Genomic DNA, 27,556 nt, shown 5'->3' on the forward strand with positions numbered 1-27,556 from the left:
CCTTTGACACATTTTTACTTTACCAGGCTAGGTATTAATAGCAGCTTATAGCGCTGGACTATAACATAGCAGTGTACATTTTTTGGTAGTGCCTCTGCTTTTGTGCTTCAGGCTATGAGTGGAAGAGGGACCAGGAACTCCTCTAAGGGTTCTAAAGGGTCAATGGTTTCACAACAAACTAAATCCATTTCCAAAAGAATGTCATCCTCTGTGAGTGATGCGACTGGTCAGATTGAGCCATCAGAGGAGACTGTTGTTGCAGCTGCGCTGGACAAGTCAGTCCCTGTATATATCACACAGGAGGTTTTCTCTTCTACCATTTCTAATTTGGAAAAGAAGATTGATGCTATGATATCTATCCATAGTGGGTCTAAACGTAGCAGATCCCCATCTAGTGCTCAGGACCCTCTTATTGAGAGGCAAGGGGCAGGGGATCGGGAAGATCTTTCAAGAGATTTGGAAGATACTAATATATCCTCTTCTGAGGAGCCTTATATAGAGGGAGAAGCATCACAAGACAGGTTGCTTGTGCACTCTTACTAAATTGGTTCGGTCAACCTTTTTGCTGCCTGCCGTGCAGGCTCTTGATGAACCCACCTCTGGTTTGGGATCACTAAAGCCTCCGCCATCTGGAGATGCCTTTCCTATTCATTCATGGCTAAAAAAGCTTAGATCTTCTGAAGGGGAACATCCAGATAAACAATATTTTAATCCCAAGAAATGTTCCACACTATATCCTATGGAGGAGGCTTTCTAGAAGAAATGGGGGGGTTCCAGCAATTGATGATGCAATTGCCTCAGTGAACAAGAGTCTCACGTGTATGGTGGAGAATGCGCTAATGTTAAAGGATCCAACAGATAAAAAGTTGGAACTTCTTTCCAAAGCAATCTGCCTTTAGCAAGTTCAGTAGCACAGCCGGTTCTTGCGACAATTGGTGTATCTCAGTCCATTAAGGAACAGTTTGCGGCGATACTTAAGTTTCTGCCTGATCAGCAGGCCCAGCAATGGGCTGGCATATCAGACGCACTGTTTCACAGTAGATGCTATGAAAGATTCTTTCATTCAAGCCTCACGGCTTATGCTTGGACTAGTGCATTCTCGCAGAGTTCTATGGCTGAAAAATTGGTCAACCAAAGCACCGTGTAAAAAAACTCTTGGCCAGTTTCCCCTTTCATGGTGGATGGCTATTTGGAGACGATCTGGATAAATACATCCAAAGGATCTCTAATGGGAAAAGCTCTCTTTTACCAGTGTAGCGCTGACATGCTTGTTTATTAATGTGTGTTTCCATGTAATAATCAAGTCTATGGACATTTCTATGGCTTAGAATTTGGTCCCATCTAGCGGCCAAATACTGGTACTGAACTTAAGACATACAGGAAGTGACTGTTGTTTTGATCAGAAGGTTGACCCTTTTACCCAGGAGGCTTGATGACCTACCCATGAATACTTTCTCTGGCAGTGCATGCTGGGTAGGACATAAATGGACCCTGAGCGGCCATTTTTGGTCTCTTGGGATCACATGGCCAGCCTGTGAGGATCTGTGTGAAGGTCATCCTTCCGCAGACCGAGGCTCACAGCCTTTGTGGAACGCAAATCTCGCTTGTTTGTGCGAGTGATCTGACAGTGCCAGAGAGACAGTGACCAGATTGGAGAGATTCAGAGACACTCGTTTGAGCATCGGAGGACCAGGCTCACCGAGCGGAGCGGAACGGAGCTACAGGCCCAGCTGACGGATAAGCAAGCTGCAGTCACCGGACCAAAGCTACTACACGGAGCTCCGATCCAGCTGGTGAGCGGGTCACAGCCCACAGTTAACTTTCACACGCAGTTAGACTCATACACAGGCCTCACTGGGATTTATAGTTCCACGGAGGAGGAGCAGAGCAATTGGCACTGAGCAGGCTTGAGGCCTACCTACTCCGATATCCCAAGCCTTGTAGTATAAGTACTGAAGTTATATCAGGAGCACCTTTACCTAAACTTAACCTACTTTAACCTGTGGATTACAAATCACAAGGAATTATTTTAGCTAGCGAAGACAAGAAGACCAAAGACCAAGTACTTTAAGTGAGATCTCACGCATAGCTTAAAGTACAGTAGGGATTGGGGAAAGATGGAAAAATCTCCAAATGGCATCAAATTACAGATTAGACATTCTTATATGTCAAAGTTAGATTTTATTTCCATCATTTACACTTTTACAGAAAATAAAAAAATGGTGACTGCAAAAGTTTGGGCACCCTGCAGAATTTATAGCATGCAATGTCCCCTTTGCAAAGCTGAGACCTGCCTTTGTCATGGATTGTTCTCAATCATCGTCTGGGAAGACCAGGTGATGTCAATCTCAAAGGTTTTAAATGGCCAGACTCATCTGACCTTGCCCCAACAATCAGCACCATGGGTCCTTCTAAGCAGCTGTCTAGAAAACTGTAAAAATAGTTGACGCTCACAAAGCTGGAGAAGGCTATAAGAAGATAGCAAAGCGTTTTCGGATGTCAATATCCTCTGTTCGGAATGTAATTAAGAAATGGCAGTCATCAGGAACAGTGGAAGTTAAAGCAAGATCTGGAAAACCAAGAAAAATATCAGACAGAACAGCTTGCAGGATTGTGAGAAAAGCAATTCAAAACCCATGTTTGACTACACGATCCCTCCAGAAAGATCTGGCAGACACTGGAGTTGTGGTACAATATTCCACTATAAAGAGATACTTGTACAAATATGGTCTTCATGGAATAGTCATCAGAAGAAAACCTCTTCTAAGTCCTCACCACAAAAATCAGCGTTTGAACTTTGCAAAGCCTTTGCAAAGAACTTTACAAGCCTGAGGCATTTTGGAAACAAGGTCTGTGGACCGATGAGGTTAAAATAGAACTTTTTGGCCGGAATGAGCAAAGGTACGTTTGAAGAAGAAAGGGCACAGAATTTAATGAAAAGAACCTCTGTCCAACTGTTAAGCATGGGGGTGGATCAATCATGCTTTGGGGTTGTATTGCAGCCAGTGGCACAGGGAACATTTCACGAGTAGAAGGAAAAATGGATTCAATAAAATTTCAGCAAATTTTGGATGGTAACTTGATGCCATCTGTGAAAAAGCTGAAGTTAAAGAGAGGATGGCTTCTACAAATGGATAATGATCCTAAACACCCCTCAAAATCCACGGGGGATTACATCAAGAGGCGTAAACTGAAGGTTTTGCCATGGCCTTCGCAATCTCCTGACCTCAACATTATTGAAAATCTATGGATAGACCTTAAAAGAGCAGTGCGTGACACAGCCCAGAAATCTCGAAGGACTGGAACACTTTTGTAAGGAAGAATGAGTAAAGATACCTCAAACAAGATTTGAAAGACTTGATCCCCGTTGGGGTGCCGCATGGGAGCAGAGACCTCCCAGACAATACAAAGCACCCAGAGCTATGGATTTAGAGTTGGATTTCTTGTAGCGATTTACAGATAATTGTCACACCTCGGCTCAATTGTATGCCTGTTAACTCTGAAATTAATACGATATGTATGTTAATTGCACTATGTATTGTTGATAAACTCAATAAAAACATATTTGGAAAAAAGAATTAAAAGACTCTTGGCTGGCTACAAAAAGCGTTTACAAGCTGTGATACTTGCCAAAGGGGGCAGTACAAGATATTAACTCTGCAGGGTGCCCAAACTTTTGCAGAAGCCATTTTTTTGTTTTCTGTAATTTTGAAAGTGTAAATGATGGAAATAAAATCTAACTTTTTTTGACATATTATAAGAATGTCTAATCTGTAATTTGATGCCATTTGGAGATTTTTCAATCTGTCCTTGGCTTCATTATGCACATTAATACACATTTTTACCTGGGGTGCCCAAACTTTCAATCTCCACTGTAAGGGAGCTCCCGGATATTTATCTATATGTATATTGTTTATATTGAATTCCATTGTACTGTCGTCCTTTGTTGGGGTGACAGTGCAATTACTATAATCACCTCTCTATATATTTTCGCAGTAAAATACACTGTTGTTTAACCACTTCAATATCGGGCACTTAAACACCTTCCTGCCCAGACCAATTTTGAGCTTTCAGCGCTGTCGCATTTTGAATGACAATTGCGCGGTCATGCTACACTGTACCCAAATGAAATTTTTATCATTTTCTTCCCACAAATAGAGCTTTCTTTTGGTGGTATTTGATCACCTCTACGGTTTTTATTTTTTGCGCTACAAATAAAAAAATACAGAAAATTTTGAAAAAAAACGTTTTTTTTGTTTCAGTTTCAAAACTTTGTAAATAAGTATGTTTTCTCCTTCACTGATGGGCACTGATGGGGCTACACTGATGGGCACTGATAAGGCGGCACTGATGGGCACCAATGATGTGGCACCAATGAAGTGGCACTGATGAGGTGGCATTGATGGACACTAATATGTGGCACTGATAGGCCGGCACTGATGGGTGGCACTAATGGGCGACACGGATGGGCACTGATAGGTGGCACAAATTGGCACTGATAGCTGGCACGGATTGGCATGGATGGGCAGCACAGATGGGCATGGATAGGCGGCACAGATGGGCATGGATAGGCGGCACAGATGGGCATGGGTGGGCACTGATAGGTGGCACGGATGGGCACTGATAGGCGGCACAGGTGGGCACTGATAGGCGGCACAGGTGGGCACTCATAGGTGGCATTGTATTGTTATACTGTACTAATGGATGCCAATCAGTGCCAAATAATCATGCCAATCAGGGATGCCCATTGTGGGCACTGGCATCCATTATGGGCACTGATTGGCATCCATTGTGGCACTGACTGGCATCCCTGGTGGTCTAGGGAGGATTACCTTTTGCTGGGCATCCCTGGTGGTCTGGTGGCGTCCCTGGTGGTCCAGTGTGGGCATCCTCGGGGGGGCTGTGCTGATAATCGATCAGCACAGACTCCCCCTGTCAGAGGAGCAGCCGATCGTCTCTCCTCTACTCGCGTCTAACAGACGCGAGTGAGGAAAAGCCGATCACCGGCTCTTCCTATTTACACTGTGATCAGCCCTGATTGGACACGGCTGATCACGTGGTAAAGAGTCTCCGTCGGAGACTCTTTACCGAGATCGTAGTTGCAGGGTGTCAGACTGACACCCCGCAACAACGATCGCCACGATGCGCGCCCCTGGGGGCGCGCATCGGCTCATAATCCTGATCACGTCATATGACGTCCGATCAGGATTATGCAACCACTTTGCCACCGTCAAATGCCTATAAGGCACGCGGCAAGTGGTTAAGCATCCAGTTGTGTGGCGTACTGTTTTCTCCCAGCAGGTGGAGCCAGTGGATCCTGAGGTTACACTACAGGTACCTTGCATTGTATTATATTGTACTGTATTGTATTGCACCACAGCTATGTCAAGGGGACTGAGCCAAGTTAGTGGGGTGTTACTAGAGTGCAGGCCCAAATCAAATCAGCCGCTCATTCGGGAGTCAGTGCTACACCAGTAAAGAAGTTTAAAAATGTCTCCTTTTTAAACGTGCTTCCTCGCCGGTGCCTAAGGGGCATCAGCCTCTAGGCAGTCTCGACAGCCTCAACCATCAGGTTAAAGGGGAAGACCCCCAAGGGCAGCACCAGGATCAAAAGAGATCTTAGGGCAGAAAGCCCACAAAGCAGAATGCTAAAGCCTCCTTTTCAAGGGGTGCCCCCACTCGTTTGGGTGGGAGGAAAGCTCCTGCAATTTTCAAAGATCTGGCAGGAACAATGTCAAGACAGATGGGTGGCTTCTTCGGTTTCTCTAGGTTACAAACTAGAGTTCAGAGAATTTCCGTCTCTTCGTTTTCGAAGATCAAATGTTCCCAGGGATCCAGAGAAAAATTAAATCCTCTTTCTAGCTCTGGATCATCTATTATCCTAGCTGGTGATATCAGTGGTTCCCTTAGAGGAACAGGGCACAGGTTTTTATTCAAACCTTTTCACGGTTCCAAACCAAACAGAGAAGTAAGACCCATTCTAGATATTAAAGATCTGAATCTGCACTTAAATATCCGATCCTTTCTCATGGAGACAATCCAATCGTTTTTTTCCATCCTGCAAGGAGGGGAGTTTTTGGCTTCAATCGATATCAAAGATGCATATCTCCATGTTCCAATATTTCCTGCTCACCAGAACTTTCTAAGCTTCGAAATAGAAACTCATCATTTTCAGTTTGTGGCTCTGCCATTCGGTCTAGCCACAGCACCGCGGGTGTTCTCAAAAATTCTGGCATAACAGGCTCAAGGCATAACAGTCCTAGCCTATTGAGACGATCTACTTTTAATAGATCATTCAGTCTCAGGTCTAAACCAGAGTCTGATCACAGCTGTAAACTACCTGGAATCTCTGGGTTGGATACTCAACCTAAAAAAATCCTCCTTAAAACCTTTAAGGAGATTACAGCACTTGGGGCTGGTTAGAGATACAGAAAAGGGTATTCTTACCCCACACAAGAATCGGTTCCATTATAGGACTAATTCAACTTGTCAAGGCAAAGAAAAGTCCTTCCATTTGGCTGTGCATGAGATTGTTGGGGGAAAATGGTGGCCTCCTTCGAGGCTGTCCCTTACGCGCAGTTTCACTCAAGACTGCTACAAAACACCATCCTGTCGGTCTGGAACAAAAAGAATCAGGCTTTGGATTTTCCAATATGCTTGGCTCCCGACGTACGTCAGAGCCTAAATTGGTGGTTGATATCCAGCAACCTCCAAAAGGGGAAATATTTTCTGCCATTATCCTGGAAAGTGGTGACAACAGATGCCAGCCTTCTAGGTTGGGGAGCAGTCCTGGAAGAAGATTCTGTCTACGGGAGATTGTCCAATTCGGAAAGGACCTTGCCTATCAACATTTTGGAGATTCGGGCAGTACGCCTGCCCTAGAACCTTGGGCGGTCAGGCTACGGGATTGTCCTGTCGAGATTCAATCTGACAATGCTATGGCTGTAGCTTACATCAATCACCAGGGGGGCACGAGAAGTCGTGCAGCCCAAAAAGAGGTGAATCATGTTCTAGCTTGGGCAGAAAACAACATTCCTTGCCTATCGCCGATTTTTCATTCCAGGTATAGAAAATTGGCAGACAGACTACTTAAGTCACCAACAATTATTTACGGGGAATGGTCTCTTCACCCTGACATCTTCCTAGCGATATGTCAGATATGGGATATTTCAGACGTGGACCTGTTGGCATCCAGATTCAACAACAAAGTCAACAACTTTGTGCCGAGAACGAGGAATCCGCTAGCATGCGGAACAGACGCATTTGTCTTCCCATGGGATCCATTTTCACTGATCTATGCGTTTCCTCCAGTTCTGCTACTTCTGCATCTTCTCCGCAAGATCAAGCAGGAGCGAGAGGAGGTGATTCTGGTGTCCCCATCATGACTCAGAAGATCTTGGTTTGCCGAGATCATAAAGATGGTGGTAGGAGTCCTTTGGACTCTCCCATTGTGGCCAGACCTTCTCGCACAATTTAACGGTTTTGCTACTGAAACCCACATTCTAAAGGATCGTGGGTTATCTCCTTCAGTAGTGTCTACTTTGGTTAATTCCAGGAAGCCGGCTTCCAGAATCATTTACTATAGAGTCTGGGAGGCATATGTTTCTTGGTGTGGATCCAGGGGTTGGCACCCCAGGAAGTATGTAATGGGTAGGATCCTTGATTTCCTGCAAATGGGATTAGAAATGAAGCTGGCCTTAAGTACTATCAAGGGCCAGATCTCTGCCTTTTTGTTTTTTCTGTTTCAATATTTTTATTGAAAAGTTGAATAAACAGAAATAAACAAGAGAGCCTTTGTTTTTTCAATGGCCTTTTGCTTCCCACTCTCTGGTGCGTAGCTTTATACAGGGGGTAACACGGATTAATCCTCCTATCAAGGTACCTCTAAATCCTTGGGATCTAAATTTGGTCTTATCGACTTTGCAGAGTCAGCCTTTTGAGCCTTTACGGGAAATTCCCTTGGTTCTTTTGACAAGAAAGGTAATCTTTTTGGTTGCCATTTCTTCTGCTAGAAGAGTATCGGAACTAGCGGCTCTATCTTGTAAAGAGCCATATTTGATCATGCATAAGGATAAGGTGGTTTTGCGTGCTCATCCTGAATTCCTACCAAAAGTGGTGACAGGTTTTCATTTAAACTAGGATAATATTCTTCCTTTTTTCTTTTTTTTTTTTTTTTTTTTTTTTTTTTTTTCCCCAGAGCCTCAATCTAGGGAAGAGAAGGCACTACATTCCCTTCATGTAGTAAGAGCGATCAGAGTCTACTTAAAGGCGACCGCTCAGGTTTGCAAAACAGATGTTTTGTTTGTACTGCCAGAATGTCCAAAAAGGGGACAGGCAGCATCAAAATCTACTATTTCCAAATGGATTTGTCAAGTGATTGTTCAAGCTTACGGCTTAAAGGAGAAAATTCCTCCTTTTCATGTTAAAGCACACTCAACCAGGGCGATCAGTGCCTCTTGGGCATTGCATTATCAGGCCTCAATGGCTCAGATCTGTAAGGCCGCAATTCGGTCTTCAGTTCATACATTTTACCAGTTTTATCAAATAGATGTTAAAGGTCATGAGGAGATTGCCTTTGGATGCAGTGTACTGCAGGGTGCAGTATGAGTCCTCTAGCCTTTTTTTTTTTTTTGCCCTACTTTTTTGTTGTCTCTCTCCCCTCAGTTGCCATTGCTATGGGACATCCCACATAGTAACTGCTATGGCTCTGTGTCCCCTGATGTATGAAAAGTAAACATGATTTTTAAAACCGCTTACCTGTAAAATCCCTTTCTTTGATGTACATCAGGGGACACAGAGGCCCTTCCTGGTATATGCTTGCATTGCTTGGCTATAAAACTGAGGTACTCCTGGTAATGGGAGGGGTTATGTAGGGAGTGCATTTCTTGTCTTGGGGCCGTGCCAGTGTCCATCACCTATTAGTGGCCCTATAACCCACATAGTAACTGCAATGGCTCTGTGTCCCGTGATGTACATCAAAGAAAAGGATTTTACAGGTAAGCTGTTTTAAAAATCCTGTTTTTTATTTTATTTTTTTCGTTCTTTTTTTTGTTTTTGCTTTATTGCTGCCACATAGGGGTTCAATCATCCCAAATGTGAAGGCATAGTGTAATGGCAGATTGTTTTTATTCAGACATTAGATCCCTGATGCTTCAACTGCCCTTCATATGTTATCCTATTAGCTTCTTCCCCAGCCACAGCAGCCTGGGGGGAGTGACAGCCAGACTTGAAAGTGGCATAATACACATTGTTTTGGTGTTCATTCACTAATGGGGAAATCCATGAACAGACATTCGCTGGTGTCCCTCTATTCCACCTGCCATGTCAATCCCAAGTACGTGGGTGGGACAGCGAAGTCTGCAATACATGGCAGGGGCAGCCAGGGACAGGGGAGGACAGTATCTTCTGCTGGCTGTATAAGCTATCAGGTGGCTTTACAGCCACTCCAATAACTTCCACCTGAATGCCCAACGCCAACATAACAGTCGGGACTGTGTTTATAAATGGCTTTGACTGGGATTTTTAAATGGTGCTGGTAGATGGGTGATTAAAGTTTGACTAAAGCCAACATTTTTTGTTTCTCCTTTGGGATAGTGGTGAGGGGTAACACCCTATCAAGTTTTTTTACCACTGTCTGTGCGGACTGTGGAAATCCATTATTTGTTTGTCCTTATGATCACTGACACAAAAGTAATGTTAAGATCCAAAAATGTATGTAGCACTGACCCCCGAAGGAGCTGCTGGTTTGATTGGGCTTACCACTTACTACTTCTCCTCGACTTGCGTCTAGGGGTTCCCGTGGTAGATGGCCCAGTAAAGTCAGAGACTGACGAGAGATCCGCATGAAGGTATTTTTATTTGTAAAACGTAGACAACGAACGGTCTCTCAAAATAGGATCAGAGGGTTAGGAAGGAAGTTCAGGTACTCTTAGTGTCAGTCCATAATGAAGAACTTGCTTACTTTGACTGGATCCAGAGAGTAGCCATTCACAACTGGATGTTCACTCAAGTTAGATAGTCCCTCTCACAAGGCCTAGCAGCCAACAAGGTGCTTTACTCAGGAACAAGTCTCTGCCACAGACGTTGTTGTAGAACATACAGGAATACGTCTCTGCCACAGATGGTGTTGTAGACTTCAGGAAACTAACACTTATGGAACACTCGTGTGATACCTGGATCTTTCAGCCAGCTCAGCCAGTGGGCAATACCCACGAGACTGGATTCACTTAGGTATTTGAGCCCTTCCAGGCTCTTGCTAAGAAGCCAACCCGTATGTGGCCTTCTTCTGAAGAGTCCTCCCCTGGATAGCTATGAAGTTTCTGGGCCTCTCCAGCTACCGGAGACGGCACTGGACCACCTCGGAATCCTGCTTTAGTTTCCTTGCCTCGGGCTAGCCAGCCCCGAGACAAGAAGTCCGGGGGATCCGCAACCCATCTGCGACATCCGCATCTTAGGTACCCTCTCCCAGAAAGCACAGCAAGAGTGACACTCCCACTGGGCGGGCTCCGAGAGAGAGTACACTTTAAGCACCCAACTAGACTGTGGTTCTATGCCTGCCAGAAGAGACAGTGCCCCTTGTGGCCAGGCTGAGCATCCTATAGTCCAGTCAGACTGATGCTGAGATCACATTTTAGAACAATTGTACCCAAACCAAACTGCAGTTCAGGTGTAACCTTAACTTTGAAAAATCATAGCACGTGCTCTTCAGGAGCCGGCGCTACATGTAGTTCTCTTAAGAGTGGTCAAAAAGGGCATTTTCCAGCGAGAGCCCTAGTATATAATAGTACACAGATGCAAAAAAAAAAAATGATGTCTTTTTGGTTTTGGCCGTCATCCATTCTTGGCAACCCCCCCCCCCCCCTCCCCAGAAACCGCATACATGGGTAAAGCATTGACTCGACTAATTCATCTACCACGTGCTTTTAATGAGTCAATATACAGGGCACTGGTAGTCTTGATGACAGGTTCATGAGCCCATGTTCGATAGAGTTCTATACATATACATTTTGCATTTGCCCTTTTATGGTAAGTGAATATTGTCACTTAGGTTTATATATGTTTTAATAAATTACCATTCATGAATACAAACCTATTATACATTAGTGTTATACAGTATCTTACAAAAGTGAGTACACCCCTCACATTCTTGTGATTTTTTTTTTTAATTACATCTTTTCATGTGACCACACTGAAGAAATTACACTTTGCTACAATTTAAAACCGTGTAAATTTGATGTTCCCTCAAAATAACTCAACACACAGCTATTGATGTCTAAACCGCTGGCAACAAAAGTGAGTACACCCCTAAGTAAAAATGTCCAAATTGGGCCCAATTAGCCATTTTCCTTCCCCAATGTCATGTGACTCTTTAGTGTTACAAGATCTCAGGTGTGAATGGGGAGCAGGTTTGTTAAATTTGGTTTTATCGCTCTTACTCTCTCATACTGGTCACTGGAGATTCCACATGGCACCTCATGGCAAAGAACTCTTGAGGATCTGAAAAAAAGAATTGTTTCTCTACATAAAGATGGGCTAGGCTACTGAGCTGTAGCATGGTGGCCAAGACCATACAGCGGTTATACAGAACAGGTTCCACTCAGAACAGGCCTTGCTATGGTCTACCAAAGGAGTTGTGTGCACATGCTCAGCATCATATCCAGAGGTTGTCTTTGGAAAATGGACGTATGAGTGCTGCCAGCTTTGCTGCAGAGGTTGAAGGTGTGGAGGGGGTCAGCCTGTCAAGGCACAGCCCATATGCCACACACTGCATCAAATTGGTCTGCATTACCAGAAGGAAGCCTCTTCTAAAGATGATGCACATGAGAGCCTGCAAACAATTTGCTGAACATAAGCAGACTAAGGACATTATTGGAACCATGTTCTGTGGTCTGATGACGCAAACAAATTTAGTTGGTTCAGATGGTGTCAAGTGTGTGGCAACCAGGTGAGCAGTACAAAGACAAGTGTGTCTTGCCTACAGTCAAGCATGATGGTGGGAGTATCATGGTTTGGGGCTGCATGAGTTCTGCCAGAAATGGTGAGCAATGGGGAGCTACAGTTCATTGAGGAAACCATAAATGCTAACATGTACTGTGATATAATGAATCTGTAATCTACAGAAGCAGAGCATAATCTATTCCCTTCAGAGACTGGGCTGCATGGCAGTATTCCAATGTAACGACCCCAAACACACCTCCAAGATGGCCACTGCCTTGCTAAAAGAAGCTGAGGATAAAGATGATTGACTGGCCAAGCATGTCTCCAGACCTAAACACTATTGAGCATCTGTGGGGCATCCTCAAACGGATGGCGGAGGAGTGCAAGGTCTCCAACATCCACCAACTTCATGATGTCATCATGGAGGAGTGGAAGAGGACTCCAGTGGCAGCCTGTGAAGCTCTGGTGAACTCCATGCCCAAGAAGGTTAAAACATAGTGCTGGAAAATAATGGTGGCCCCACAAAATATTGACAGTGACAACTTTGGGCCCAATTTGGACTTTTTTACTTAGGGGTGTACTCACTTTTGTTGCCAGCAGTTTAGACATTAATGGCTGTGTTGCGTTATTTTGAGGGGACAGCAAATTTACACTGTTATACAAGTTGTGCACTCGCTACATTGTAGCAAAGTGTAATTTCTTCAGTTTTGTCACATAAAAACATACGATAAAATATTTTCAAACATGTGAGGGGTGTACTCACTTTTGTGAGATGCTGTAAATGAGATATTCTACGTTTTAGGTTTATAACGTACATGGTAGGATGGGGGCTCTACATTTGGATGTTTGGCTTTGCATGGATTGTGAATTTATGATAACAACTGTACAGCAGTATGGTATCTCCATAAATGCTAGCTGTTCATAATACTTCATAATCCCACCACATTTTTTTCTTACAATGAAGACCTTCTCTTATGGTAAATCAATCACTGTTGTTTAAAACATATGCACCAGGAATATTCACCTGCAGTGAAGGCCCCCATGTGCATTAGATGGTGTACCCACTGCAGTGCTTTAGAGGAATGTAAGATAGATTTATGGAAGTTTGAATGCATTTATGGAATCACAAAGTCTGTGATCCTGTGTTTCCTTGTTTTCATCTAATATCCTTTAGCGTCTGTGTCTGTTTAAGATTGTTCCTCATTTCCTGTCTGGTAAAAATGTTGTCACCTGTGATAGTAAGTGGGGGGCAAATAGTATTTTCAGGTGAAAGTCCGCTATGGCAACCCCCCTGTATTTCTTTCATGAGCAGTTTACTTTGGATACACTCGGGAATGCAGTAAAACCCTAATGTGATGGCTCTTTAAAATTGGCCTGCACCAGACAAAAAAATACCTGTTGCCAATTTTGGTAGCTTTACCCATACATGCAGCAGATTCGGGTAATTCCTAATAGTGCCACATTTACAAAGTGGCACCATTAATGCACCGGTTTAAAGAAAAATTGCTACCAGTTCGTAGCTAATGAAACTGGAGATAATTAAGGCCAACTCTAAGTTGGTCTACAGACAGAGTACCCGTGTCTGTACACTGTGTAGCAGAGCAGAATATTTTCCGCTGTTAACGCCCCCCCCTCACTGGTTGTTAAGGCTGATTTCACACAGGCTGTCCCATCAGGTCCGCCTGTCAGTTTTTCAGGTGGACCTGATCGGAGCAGCCGTAGCTCTCTATGGAGCCGCGGATGTTGGCTGCTGACATCCGGTGGCATTGGACCTGATCCTGTCTTCCAAAAACAGTGCAGTGGATAACAGTTGTGTTGAAACGGACATGTGTCCCGTTTCCATCTTACAGCCCCAGAGAGAACAGCAGGGATGTCACTGTCACCCGCCTGCTCAGCAGTGAGATCCCCTGCTGAGTAGGCGGATGCAGGCTACCGAGAACGCCCGTGTGAAACCAGCCTAAGGATGCTGTTGGCTTCACAGCCAACGACGCCTAGAAATCAGTGATGCCGACAGTTGGGAGACATTTGGCAGAGTTTTTTTTTTTTATAAAATCGTTTTTATTGAATTTTCATCAGCACAACAATTGCCCACGCAGGGGCCAAACAGTACCCACGCAGGGGCAAACCTTTAAATGCGGCAACAGGCCACATAGGAACACAGTCTCTTAACATATGGTCTGTCACTTATGCAGCAACGGCCGCATCAGGACAGGTCAAAACAATACAACGTTAACTAGCTAACCCCCAATGTGGGGAGAGGTTATTGCAGGAGGTGTTGTGCTAAGTGTTATACGTACAGAATAAAATAGCATAGGAGTATTTGGGCAGCCTAACAGCCCACTATGACCTCAATGAAGGATTATGGGTCAATCACCACATCGGTTGCCGTAGTGGTATCATCCAACCAACAGGTCCACACCTTGTCAAACTTTTGTGGGCAACCCCTGCTCGAGTAGGTGGCCTTATAAAGGGGCAAACTAGCGTTCACCAGGTTCTTCCAAAATTTGATAGAAGGGGGGGACGATTGCTTCCAGGTCATGGCGATGGCCTTTCGTGCATAGTACAATAACAACGATATAAGCGTTTTCCTAGCTCTGAGGATCAACATTTGTTCCACGAGCCCCAGCAGACAGTATTTAGGGTCACAAGGGATACTGATCTTGGTAGTCCTGCCTATCACCAGGAGAACCTCCTTCCAGTAGCATTCAATCGCTGGACAAGTCCAGAAAATGTGAAGGAAGTCTCCTGGCCGATAGGAGCATCGCCAGCATGCTGAAGAATGCGTCAGCGACATCTGATGTAATCTGTGAGGCGTGTAATGGGCTCTATGAACATTTTTGTATTGGACCAATTTGTCCCTGGCTGATACATTTGGCAGAGTTTGATGGGAAAGCTGAGACAGTAGTTCTCCAGTAGGTCCGCTCTCCCCTTGTACTTGACAGAAGGTAGTGGTTGGATTCTATAGCCAATGGCAGGCTGTCTTATTGGCTAAGGATCTGCCCTCTGCTGTGAATCCCCATTATGCTCCATCCACCCAGCTTTAAAACTCCTCTGTTGCTGCATTGTCTTTGACAGATGTAGTGGCAGGAGAAAATATAGTTGCACTGAAGTAGAGTGTCTGTTATCCACGTGCCTCCACACGCCTTGTGTACCCCAGATTCATGTACCTGTTTACAACAGCATTTGTCATGTGGGAGCAAGTCAAATTTCTAAAATGTGACACTTTGTGAATTCCCCTAATTGTGTGTTTTTATTTTTTTTCTCTATATACAGCTTTGTGTATTATGTTGCTTTGATGTTACAAATAACAGCCTAGAATTAAACTGCAACACTTTCATATATGCAGTCTATAGAAAATTAAATTATCAAAATTAACAGAAAAAAAAAAATTCACTTTGAGAAGGTCATGCCTATTATGAGATCCATGTGAAAGCCCAAGCATCTCTTTAAGCTTTGTGCTCCTTCAGGCTAGAAGTCAGGCATTCAGCCTGTATGGGAAAATGAGAATAAAAATGCATGAGGGGAAGTGTTAGAAATCCTGGACTCAGGCACTTCCCCCCTGCAGCAAAGCTTTTTAATCACAGAAGAAAATTGTTATGCATTAAATATTTAATGGCCGCTGCATGTTTAAGAATGTAGTCAGTTTTTTGGAGTAACCCTTTAAGTGCAAAATGTGATCCAGTCCAAGTGAGTGAACTTGTGGAAACCTTAGAAAACAAACAGCCTAATTTTCTACATTTTTTTTTTCAGAGTCGCTCAAATAAAGAGGATCCAGAGCAAATGAGATTAAAGCAAAAAGCCAAAGAGGTAATCGGCAAGGTTCAAACTGTGTTTACAATTAAATTATATCTGTGTGTTTTACGGTAATTTCAATGGATAAGTAATTAGTCACAAAACCTAAAGCAAAAAAACATTATATAAATATCTAATAATTCTCATAACTATGCTCAGAAATTCATATATGACCTAACTGCTGCTGTTGCTCCGCTTTTTCAGTCAGTCTCAGTTGCCAGAGTGGCTGCAAAGAATGTAAAAAATATATATTTTAAAGTTATAAAAAGAGAAGTGTTAATTGACATTCATTCATATCAATCATGCCAGTGTATTTTGTTTTCTAAAAGCAAGTACCTTAAAATTTAATTAAATAAAAAATCTGTAAATCTTTATTGAACATCAGCTGTGTATTTTGTATGCATTAATATGGTGTAGGGGGGAGTCAAAGATGATTGACATTAGCCTAATTTTGTTAAGACAGCATCTGCATCCAATGATATTTTTTAATTTACAGGTACTAGCATTTGATATATTTGATACTGATTTGTTTAGCAATAGGAGGCCATGGAGGAGGGAGGCACGGGAGTGTCATTTACCACTATGTATACGCCCACACGTGCGACTTTAGTCACATGGGCTGCACAGATAAGAAAAAGGAGGAAATGAAGAGTTTAGAAAACTAAAATGTTAGCATGCTCAGTAGAGGACACCAGCTGGTCTTCACTAACTCAGTCTGCAGTAGAGGACACAGAGAAGATTGGAGGGACAACAGAAGGCAGGATCAACTAGGTATATATCGCACTACACAAAACAAATGCTTTAGTGACTTTGTGAGTATGAACACTGCATTTAATGACAATTTTTAAACAATAATTTCAGCTTTGGGCGTCCCCTGGGAAACTGGGCCTCATCTCATTTTCTTGGGGGTGTCCGCAACTGGCAACTAGGTTTGTCGTTGCACAGTCTGTAAAATGGGAATTAGTCTAAGGTCAATACAAGTTCAGTACTAATAGTCAAGTAACTAAAATATTCAGAAAAAGTTCAGCAATGATGGCATTGTTTTCCCAGGAAAGATTTGTTCTTTAAAAGAGAAAAGTTTACAGTTTTTGTAATGTAATATGTAGATTACTAAAGCCAAATTTGCAGGAGTATGTTTTGCTTCCTCTCATCAATGACCATGACTGACCGCACCTGAATTTCTGTGACCGACTACAGATACCCTAGATGAAATGAGTCTCCTTAAAACTTATTCATTAGTGATGCTTATAGCTTTTTCTACAGCTAAACATCTTTACAATTTTAAACCACTGTAGAATTTTTTTAGATAACCATTTAATAACTCAGAATCAAGAAGATTGTATAATTGCTTACGTTTAACCTCAAACTGCAGTCTGTGTCTTCCACCCCAGCTCAGTTCATTTAGGTCTCGGCTGAAGCAAAGGCAATATAGAAAAGTTGCAGGCTGTCTCCTGGCAATTAGGTCAGAGTTTACTTTACTGTTGCATACAATTTATACAGGCCTAAGGGAAGGACAGAGGCCGCCAGAGGCAAGGACAGCATTTCAAATGAGACACTGTCATGAGCAGAATTACTTTTTTTTTTTTTTAAACATTGATTTAAAGTCTTTCTGGGGAAAAAAGAACATGCATATTTTATTTAGTTTAAGTTGGTCTGTAAGGTTTATTTATAAAGAGCTGTGATATGAAAATAAAGAGGGGGGAAGCACTTTTACATCTAGCATCTGGGACTGTACAATAGGCTACATTTTTCCAGGGTAATTGTTCGTTTTGTAAATCTGATACTGCTTATAATTCTTTGGCTGGGAGGCGGTACTGGGATTTCGTTTTAAATGGAAAATGCCTCGGGCTTTTAATTTTCTGAGCCCAGCAGTTTTCAGCTCTGAGATGGAGCCCTTGTTTTCACTCAGTTCATGTTTAGCTGCAGGGGTTTTAGTTTATAGCTTAGGCTGGTTAAGCTTTTGCTCCCAGAGGCCTCTGCATAGCAACTGTACAAATCAACAAATACGTTCATTTGTGTCTGCAGCCTTTCACTCAGTAGCCGTTTTTTCCAACATTTCCCAATATCCATTTCCTGACTTTTTTAGCCTGAGAGGAAACAAAAAAGCTGTGCTAATTAGAGCTTATTTTAATTGAGCCTTAATATTGGAGCTTGCTACAGTTGCCCCAGAGGTAGTGCCAGGAGAATGAATTGGATGTATCCAAAGCTGATGGGAGCTAGGTGCTTTGTATGGTATATAAATATATCTATCTATTTTTTTCACTTGACCTACAGTTTCATTCCCCTGTTGAATAAATCATCAAGCCTGTTCACATTTCTGATTAAGGATCTGACAGCAGACGATAATAAAGACAATTGAGGTGTGAGACGTGTGATATGGAGCTGAAGAAATTGGTTTCTATAGTGACAAGACTGATTTCTTTTTTTTTTTTTTTTAAGGATCTTTGTTCTAAATGAGTCACATACTTAAAGAACAACCTTTTTCTTTTGCCTTCCCCTCCCACTATTAACTGCGCCTTGTGAACTATGAAATTTGTTGTTGCTGAACAGAGCTCCACTTTGCTTCGAGGTGTCAGCGGCAGGTTATTTATGAATGTTTTAAAGAACTTTATTATTGCTTTTAATGTAGAATCCAAGGCAAAATGAGAATAAACCACAGCAAGAGGCTTTCCTGGCTAGAACAATTTTCTATACCTTTTTTTTTTTTTATTAGTTCAAATGATTACAGGACCATAATTGCTTATAATGATTGAGCATGGCTTGTAGTAAACAGAGCTGTGTGGAGGCAACTGTAGCTAAAATGGCTGAGAAGGAATATATAATTTATGCATGTAAAAAGTTAACAGGCTGACTGTTTTTTGTTTGCTTTTTTAACATGTGAACTTGTTGGCTCAACCTTTTTTATTTTTCTTGCAGCCAGGTGGGTTACAAGATTTTGCTTGTGCAGAATAGAAAATTAAATGTTGATCTTGTTGGTATTGATCAGGGCTTGAACATCACAGTTATGGATTAGGGCTCAGGAATTTCTGCTGACAACAGTGCATGTAAAACAGAAGAGCCAAAAAAAAGGCAACCAAGAGCCCCCCCCCCCCCCCCCCCCACAACAATCCATTCCATGCCCTTCAGGTCTGGTATGGATTTTGGGGGGAACCTCACACCAAAAGTCAAATAAAATGGTGTGAGGTCCCCCAAATTCCATACTTGCCCTTTATCTGAGCATGCCTTCCCCAAACCATACCAGTCAAAGTGCCCTCGACGCAAGGGGTACTATGCTAGGGGGTCCCCTGGCAAAGCGGTCTGTCTCCATGTTGAGAATAAGAGCCTCTTCCCCATTACCTTTTTTTTCTTTTTTTTCTTTTTTTGTGGATGCCATTCATCATGAGTCACAATGGATTTACATCAGGGGCATTTTTTTTCCCCGTGGGGGGTGGGGGGTAGTGAAGGATCTGGGGATTCCAATAAGCCTCATCCAACTACCACCAGGCTAGTGTTGTGGGAAAGAGGCCCTTGTCCTCATCATTGGGGGCGGGGGCTTCTTTCCCAGGGCCCCCCCGGCAAAGCAACCCCCCTATGTAAGAAGGCATGTGGCCTGGTAAGGTTTGGGGGGTGGGTGCATGCTTGCCCTACTGACAGCAGAGATAAGTCATAGTTGTTAGGGCACCAAGGGGTGCAGGGTCCCTAACAACAACCAGCAGCCCTAAGCTGAATTGTCACATTTAGCACTGGTAGGGATATAGCACTGCTAAGTATTTCACTTATAACTTATTACAATAAGGTGTAAAAACATGCGTCAATTACCGCGAGAAAAAAATGCTGTATTTAGCGTGCGCTTATTTTTATGAATTGTGCATGTTCCTGAGTTAGAAAAGTTGAACCTTCTACTCTCCACATTTTAAAGAGCATAATAAAGTATTACAAATGTATGAAAAAGGGAACCCACAGTGACCAGTTGCTTCTGTGTTTCCTTTTTCTACTGTAGCTTAAAAATTGTAGGGGTAATCTGAATGGTTTCTGCTTGGCTGCTATGAAGTGAATTGAGCACTTTAACTCTCAGGACAGCTGTCACAGCTGAGGTCCCATTCCAGTTCTGGAGAACACCTGGAGAGGTGCAAACCTCAAGGAGCAGCACCAGTCTGCAGCAGAACACACAACATCATGTCTGTCCCTTTGCTAGCACTACTTCCAGTAGCAACGCCTAGCACTTGGTAGGAGCCCGGGCAGTAACAGGCAAAAACCATTCTGGCAGGTTTCCTGGAAGGAGATAATATTGTGAATAACTGCAAGCTTTCCCTCAGTTGAAGCAAAGCAGATTCTGCCTCCTAACCACACGTGTATGATCTATTGATGTTCATATTGATTCATTTTTGGTCTACCTTAAACAGTTAAAATATATGATAACCTTTAAATGTGTCAGATACAGATACATGGACCTTGTGTAAACCAGACAAGAGTGTGTAGCCCTCCTGGTGTTTTAAAAAAACAAATACAAAGGAAATGCATGAATGCAGTCATCTGATCTGGTTGCTATAGGCTATACCTGCCCCTTTCGTATTCTTTCATGTGCTATAAATTGGGCTAATTTGTGAGGTAAAAATTGCAGAATTTTTTATTTTTTTCCCGCAGATTGCAGATTTCCTATTCTTTAGATTGTCCAAGTTTATAGAGGTCTCCCACTAGAAGCAAACTTAAGTTTTGATTATACTGTGTGAATCCTGCTGTGAAAATGATTATAAATAGTGTGACGTTCTCATAAACTCAGAAAATGATCTGTATAATGTAAGCCATTAGCATAAAAAAAAAGTTACAATCTGCTCATTAAGTGTGGAATATTTTCTTTCTTAGCTTCAGCAGCTGGAACTAGAACAACTGCAATATCGAGAAGCGAATCTCACAGCACTGGCTGCAATTGGACCAAGAAGGAAAAGACCTTTGGAATCTTCACACCTTCACAGTGTGCTTGAGGTTTGCTTACATAAAGTCATGTGATTTTTACCTATCTGTTATATGTCCATTAAAAGTCTGGGCTCTAACTAGTCCATGCAAGGACATTCACCTTTTTCTCCTTCAACCACTGTATGGTCATTTTTGCCGTATGCTTTGGGTCATTATGTTGGAAGGTAAACCTTTTTCCTATTCACAACTTTCTGGCGAAGGGCAGCAGATTTTCCTCAAGAATTTGATGGAATTTTTCCCCATCCATTTTTCTTCTATCCTGACATGTGCTCCCATCCCTGCGGTAGAGAAACACCCCCATAACAGGATGTTACCACCTCCATTCTTTATTGTAGGAATGGTGTTATTTGGATGGTGAGCTGTATTGGATTTCCACCAGACATATTGTTTGTTGAGGCCCAATAATTAAGTTTTAGTCTCATCTGACCACTTTAAACGCACCTTGAAGATTCTGAGGCCACGTGGAAAAATGTGTTATGGTGAGATTAGACTCAAATTTTAATGTCTGGCGGATATTCAGTACAGCTCACCATCCAAATAACACCTAAATGTTGTCCTTATCAGCCGGTGACATCATTGGTTGTTAGGGCTGCACCAAATGGAAGTTTTGGTGCCGAAACAGAAAATGCAGGATGCACGTAGCTGAAAACCAAAAATTACAGTTTTTAAAAAAGATTTATATTTTTATATATAATTGTATTAGACTTTTTAATTATCCTCAATTTAAATATGAATTTGTTGGCCATTATTGGACCTTTTTAATGCAAGAAAAGCTCAAGAAAAATGTAGTCTGCAGTCTCTGAACATCTCTTGTATCATGTCTGCAATAACTTACTTAAACACACTGCTAATAGTGTTCGCAAAAAATTTCCATTAGTTGCACCTCTAGCAGACATGATACAGGAGATGGTCATAAACTGCAGACGTGATATGAGCTCAATGCAGCCTCGCCAGTGGCCAGATCAGAGCAGCGATTTCCCGCTATGTCACATAGCTGCAGTTGAATTTCCTCGGCTGGATGGCAGCAATAACAATGACCTGCCTCCTGTGATATGTCACACTGATTTAATGCCCCGTCATTGGATCAGTGTGCCATCTATTACAAGAGGCTGGACATTGCCCAGACAATTCAGCTCTGTGACACAGGAGATCGCTGCTCTGCGTGAGGAGGAGGGAGGAGTGAAGCCCCAGCAATGTGTGGCACCCGGGATGGACTCCGTCTCCTTTTCGGTGCCCTTATCGGCACCTTTTCATCTTTTGGCCACATACCGAAAACCATTTTTGTCTGATATGTTTCGGTGGCTGAAATTTCAGTGCACCACTAGTTAGGACACTGGCAGCTATAAAAAATCTAAAAGAATGTATTCAGAGAGAAGTGATTAATGATCTAGTGCAGTAATGGCAAACTTATGGCACGCGTACCACAGCTGCCACACAGAGCCTTCTCTGTGGGCAAGCAAGCTTACAGAGCCAGCACTGCCAGGATAGGTGGGATCCCCAGCCAGGCAGTTGCTTGCACTGGCAGTGCAGGCAGAGAAACCTGCTCCCTTCCTTGCATCAGTGGCGTCGGGAGGGGAGCTGACAGGGGCTTTATCCCCGAGTGGGCCCCTAAAAAACCCTGGGTCTCATATTTCCCGTTCAGAATCATTAGCCCCAAGTCCCAAGGCCTGGGGTTGGCTGGGGACTCTGAGCCAGTGGTGTAGCATGGGGGGTGGGCAGCCAGTCATCATGCCCCAGGTGTGACCTTTAGGGGGGTGTAAAGTTATTCCTCCGCCGTCCCTAGGATCTGTGCTGAAGGGAGGGGTGTGAGTAGTGTCAGGGGGGCCAGTGTAGGTGTCGAGTAGGTCAGTGTATATTGCACAGTACATTCTGAGTGTAACACACTCCCGATCCCTGCATTCTGAGCGAATCTGGCAGAATCCTACATTTTTAGTCACTTATGCCGTGTACACACGACCGGACTTTCCGGCAGACTAGGTCCGACTTTTCAGAGGTGTTCCGACTGACTTTCCGAAAGAACGGACTTGGCCACACACAATCACACCAAAGTCCGACGGATTCAACCGTGATGACGTACGACCGGACTAGAATAAGGAAGTTCATAGCCAGTAGCCAATAGCTGCCCTAGCGTCGGTTTTCATTCGTACGGACTAGCATACAGACGTACTGATTTTTCGCCCCGGACTCGAGTCCATCTGAAAGATTTGAAACATGTTCTTAATTTAAAGTCCTTCGATAGCAAAGGTCCGATGAAGCCCACACACGGTCGAATTGAACGGATTTGTTCCGTCGGACCTTTGCTGTCAAAGTCCGTCTGTGTACACGGCATTTGGGCTCATTTTAGAGGGATGATCAGTCCCATCCTCTACAGAGCCACTGGTAGGTTTAATTCTGTATCAAATACAAGTATCACTGATAAATATTTTTAGTAAATATAAATATGTTTTAAGCTGCTATCATAACAAAAAATCGCATAACACACAAATATATAGTATCACTAATTCCCAAGAAAATCGCAGCAAAGAATATACTATATTGACAGCGTTAAAAGGTAAAATGAGACGATCAGAAAGTAAAAGTCAAAAAAGTTGACCGGGAAGACAAGCTCTCCTGCTGTGATGATGTAAAGCTGCAGACACAGAGGAAGACGTAATGACGAAGTGCGTATGGGCGTGACCGTGCAGCTTTACATCATCACAGCAGGAGAGCTCGTCTTCCCAGAACCCGCCGCAGATACCGAGACCATTTGTTACCATTGAGATCCGGACTGTGGTGAGACAAGACTGAGCCTTGCTGGTGATATTATTTGTGATATAAGAGCCTTTTATTGTGTACGTATGTTTTTAAAGAGTGCGCATAAGTTTATTAAACTCAGTTTGCACTATGGATTGTGTTTCTGATCTTTTCCATATGTGAAATGATAATGTATTGTGCTGGGTGGAGAGAGGCTTAATTGAAGGTTTTTTGCTAAGAATATCCAGGAGCCATTGAATATTTGATGTGCCTCTACTCATTCATATTTTTGGTAAATGTATTACCATTGGGAGCGTCACTGTGCACAGAGTTTTTTCGCACTGGCAGTCTGGTGAATGGCTTGGAGATGGACTTCTTTCTTTTCCTATGAACATTAATTGAAGCACTCTTTCCACAATTTAAGATTCAGCACACCGGTCAAATTTATGAACTTTTTTGACTTTTACTTTCTGACCGTTTCATTTTACCTTTTAGCGCTGTCAATGTAGTATATTCTTTGCTGCAATTTTCTTGGGAATTAGTGATACTATATATTTGTGTGTTATGAGGTTTAATTCTGTGTTGGTACTTTCAAATAAAGAAGTTGTCTTTGTGTTGCTGTTTGGGCACTTGGACTCAAAGGTTCGCCATCACTGATCTAGAGCCTGCATGGTCTAAGGTTAATATTGGTGTTCCCCAAGGTTCAATGCTGGGACCCTTTCTTTTTAACCTATTTATAAATGGCAAAGAGTTAGAGATTAAAATTGCAATTTCTATGCTTGCCATGTTCTGCACTTGGGGCCTCAAAACATGCATGTATCATACGCTGTAGGAGGAGTACAACTGGAGAGGTCAGTGTTCGAAAAGGATCTGTGTTTTTTTTTTTGTTTTGTTTTTTTGCAGATCATAACTTTAGTCATTGCATACAATGTCAAGCTGCAGTATCTAAAGCAAGCAAAATACTTTATTGTATTAAGAGGGAAAGACCTCATTTTGCCCTATAAAGAAAAAAATAAAACAAATTAGTAATCCCTCATCTGGAATATGCAGTTCAGTTTTGTGCACCAGTTCATCAAAAGTATATCAGATAACTGGAAAAATACAAAGGAGGGCAACCAAAATAATAGGACTGGAGGGTCCTTTCTATAAGGAAAGATTAGCTGAGCTGAATTTATAATTTTTTTGTGAAGGTGATTAAAGTGATACTAAAGGTTCTTTGTTATTTATAAAAAAAAAAAAAATATCATGCCTCCACTGTGCCAAATGCAGGACTCAGCCCTAGCCCCCCCCCCATGTCTGCATCATTGGATTTGATTGACAGCAGCAGGAGCCAGTGGCTGCACTGCTAGAAATCAACAGCCGAGAACCCCCTAGCAGAGAGGCTGCAGGTCCCCATGGGACACGTTCGAGGGTTCAGGTGAGTAAAATGGGGATGCATTAAGGTGAAAAAAACATGAACCTCTACAACCCCTTTAAGGGGGGGGGGGGGGCTGTATGATCCCCATGCATAATAAATACATGGTCTATATAGTGAATTTTGTGTAGTTATTCACTTTAGAGTCTTCACAAAGGACAAGGGGCACTCTTTCCATCTGTAGCAAAAAAAAAAATTAACCTCAGCATACACAGGCTTCTTCACAATAACAGCTGTAAAAATGTAGAATAGACTCCCTCAAAAACTAGTTCTGACCAGTTCAGTAAATAGTTTTTACAAAGAGTTAATTCATTCATTAATGCAATACGCAAAATTCTAACTGGATATTACTAGCCTTAATGTAATCATCTTTGTTCAAGGCTCAAAAACACCCCACATATTCTCCTACTCCTGTGTTTCAGCCAGAGTCAGACCCTGATATGTTGGTCCTAGAGGATGCATAATTAAGCCCCATACACACTATCCAATTTTCTGCTAATTTTTTTTCCTTCAGATTTACCAAAACCATGTAGTGCCTGATTGCATACAAATTGAAACTCCTAACATTTGACCTCATTATATGAGTTTGGTAAATCTGAAGGAAAAAAATCAGCAGAAAAATGGATAGTGTGTATGGGGCTTTAGAAGGGAAGAAAGCGGATGTTGAGGCCTTGGGGGAAAACTGCAGAAGATTTCTCTCCATCAGACTATCATTATATTGAACAGGGAGCTTCACGCAACATGCTTGCTAATAATGCTGATGAGCTCATTGTCTCTGTCCACAAAAGCCTTGGCACTGTGCATTTGACCCTCCTTTACAATGCTGCTTGGACACAAATTGACCTACAAAAACTTGCAAAATATTGCGTGTACCTGAACAGCTAGAATATGGTAATTATAAGGTCACTCCTGAAAAGATTTTCACTCTCTAAAAATCTTTGCTGAACTCTATCCAGTGGAAAAAGTTTGCAAAAAAAGTGAGCTATTCTTATGGTTGATCCTGCCAGCTCTGTCTTTTTAACGAACGTTTCACTGCACTTATTGAAGATGTTCCTTTAAGGTTTCCTGTAACTTGGCAGGTTAAAAGCTTCCTTTAACCTCACAGGGCCAGCCCTGCAGCCAGCTGTTGCTGCCATTTCTGTGTGTCAAAACTGCAGCTAACTGCACTAGAACCATAAATGACCAACATGACTCTGTATTTCAGGGCTGTGCTGTTAGAGCAATTACAATTGCCTTCTACTCTTTTTTTTTTTTTTTTTTTTTTTTTTTTTGTGTACATGCAATGGAGGATGCCATCAGACAAATATCCAAAATAACGCCAATTCCCATTGATATATAGAATCTTATGGCTAAAGGCTTGAACATTGGAAGCTGCCTGTAAAAGATTTGCAGAATACCCTGAATCGCCTCTTATCCCAGGGAGTCATTGTACCTGTACTGCCAAAGGACAGGTTCAAGGGATTCATCTCAAACCTGTTCATGGTACCAAAGCTCAATCGAGGTACTTGCCCTATTCTGGTCTTAACCACATGACAACCAGTGTACGACGATATATACGTCGACACAATGACTATCGCATAAATGACTATGGTCCCAAAATAGTATCAAACGTTTCCGATGTGTCCCCCATAATGAGGCAGTCACAATAAAAATCGCAGATCGCTGCCATTACTAATAAAAAAATATAATAAAAATGTCGTAAAACTAGCCCCTATTTTGTAGACGCTATATCCTTTACACAAACCAATCAATATACGCTTATTGCGATTTTTTTTTTTTTTTTTTTTTACCAAAAATATGTAGAATACATATCCGCCTAAACTGAGTAAAAACTAAAATAAAGCTAAAGCTGGCAATGCTCAGTTTGTGATCCCAAATTTAGACTCTAATAAAATAGTTTAGCACTATATCAATCTCCCTATAGGCTGTTAAAGAGGAGCTGCACAAAAAAAAAAAATATTAAAAGCCAGCAGCTACTAATATTGCAGCTGCTGACTTTTAATAATATCACACTTACCTGTCCCAGGTTCCAGCGATGTCGGCGGCAGATGACGAGCGATCGCTCGTCTCGCTGCAGCCACCGCCGCCATCCTCTGTCAGGGAATCGGGAAGTGAAGCAAGAGGGCTTCACTGCCCGGTTCCCTACTGCGCATGCGCGAGTCGCACTGCGCTGGTTCCCCGCTGTGTCTCTGGGAACTGTGTGTTTCCCAGAACACAACGGGGGGGGCGGAGCCATGCGGCGGTGGGCGGAGCTATGCGGCGGTCTGGCCGGAAGTGGGTGCAGTTACCTGGATTATCCAGGTAACTGCACCCCCCTCCCCCCGAAAGGTGCCGATTGTGGCACCGGAGGGGGGAGGGATAATACTAGCGGAACTTCCCCTTTAGGGTGAAGAACCGCTTTAACATTTGTACATAAATATCAACTCACAAAAAGTGCAAATACGGCAATACCATATAATAATAATTTATGTAATCATTAATGAATACACCAATAACAAATCTAAAATAAAGTGAAAAAAGTGCTAATGAAGTGCATGTGAAACCACCAAGTAAACTGTAGTATGCCAATAAACCAAAGAAAAAGCTTCCAAAACAGTCCAAAAATATATATATTAATATTTGTCTTTACTATAATGCAGCTTCTAGTGCAGTAAAGTTGGTCCCCGTGTTTCCACCGCGTCCATTTGCATGCAATAAAGTCTCTGGCCTCCTAACAAATGTGAACCA

At 42.7% G+C, this 27,556-nt stretch overlaps 1 protein-coding gene across 2 annotated transcripts in view; it reads left to right on the forward strand.

Annotated features, from left to right (window-relative positions):
- Positions 1-27,556, forward strand: part of TAF4B (TATA-box binding protein associated factor 4b) — a 337,116-nt gene that overhangs the window by 245,997 nt on the left and 63,563 nt on the right. For both annotated transcript variants that reach the window (XM_077492599.1, XM_077492600.1), the window contains exons 12-13: positions 15,688-15,744; positions 20,572-20,691. In XM_077492599.1, the coding sequence (XP_077348725.1) occupies positions 15,688-15,744; positions 20,572-20,691 (177 nt within the window). The remainder of the gene's footprint in view (positions 1-15,687; positions 15,745-20,571; positions 20,692-27,556) is intronic.

Source organism: Lithobates pipiens, unplaced genomic scaffold, assembly GCF_037356315.1.
Source record: "Lithobates pipiens isolate NorthernLeopardFrog02 unplaced genomic scaffold, aLitPip1_a1.2 Scaffold_19, whole genome shotgun sequence".
Lineage (NCBI taxonomy): Eukaryota > Metazoa > Chordata > Amphibia > Anura > Ranidae > Lithobates > Lithobates pipiens.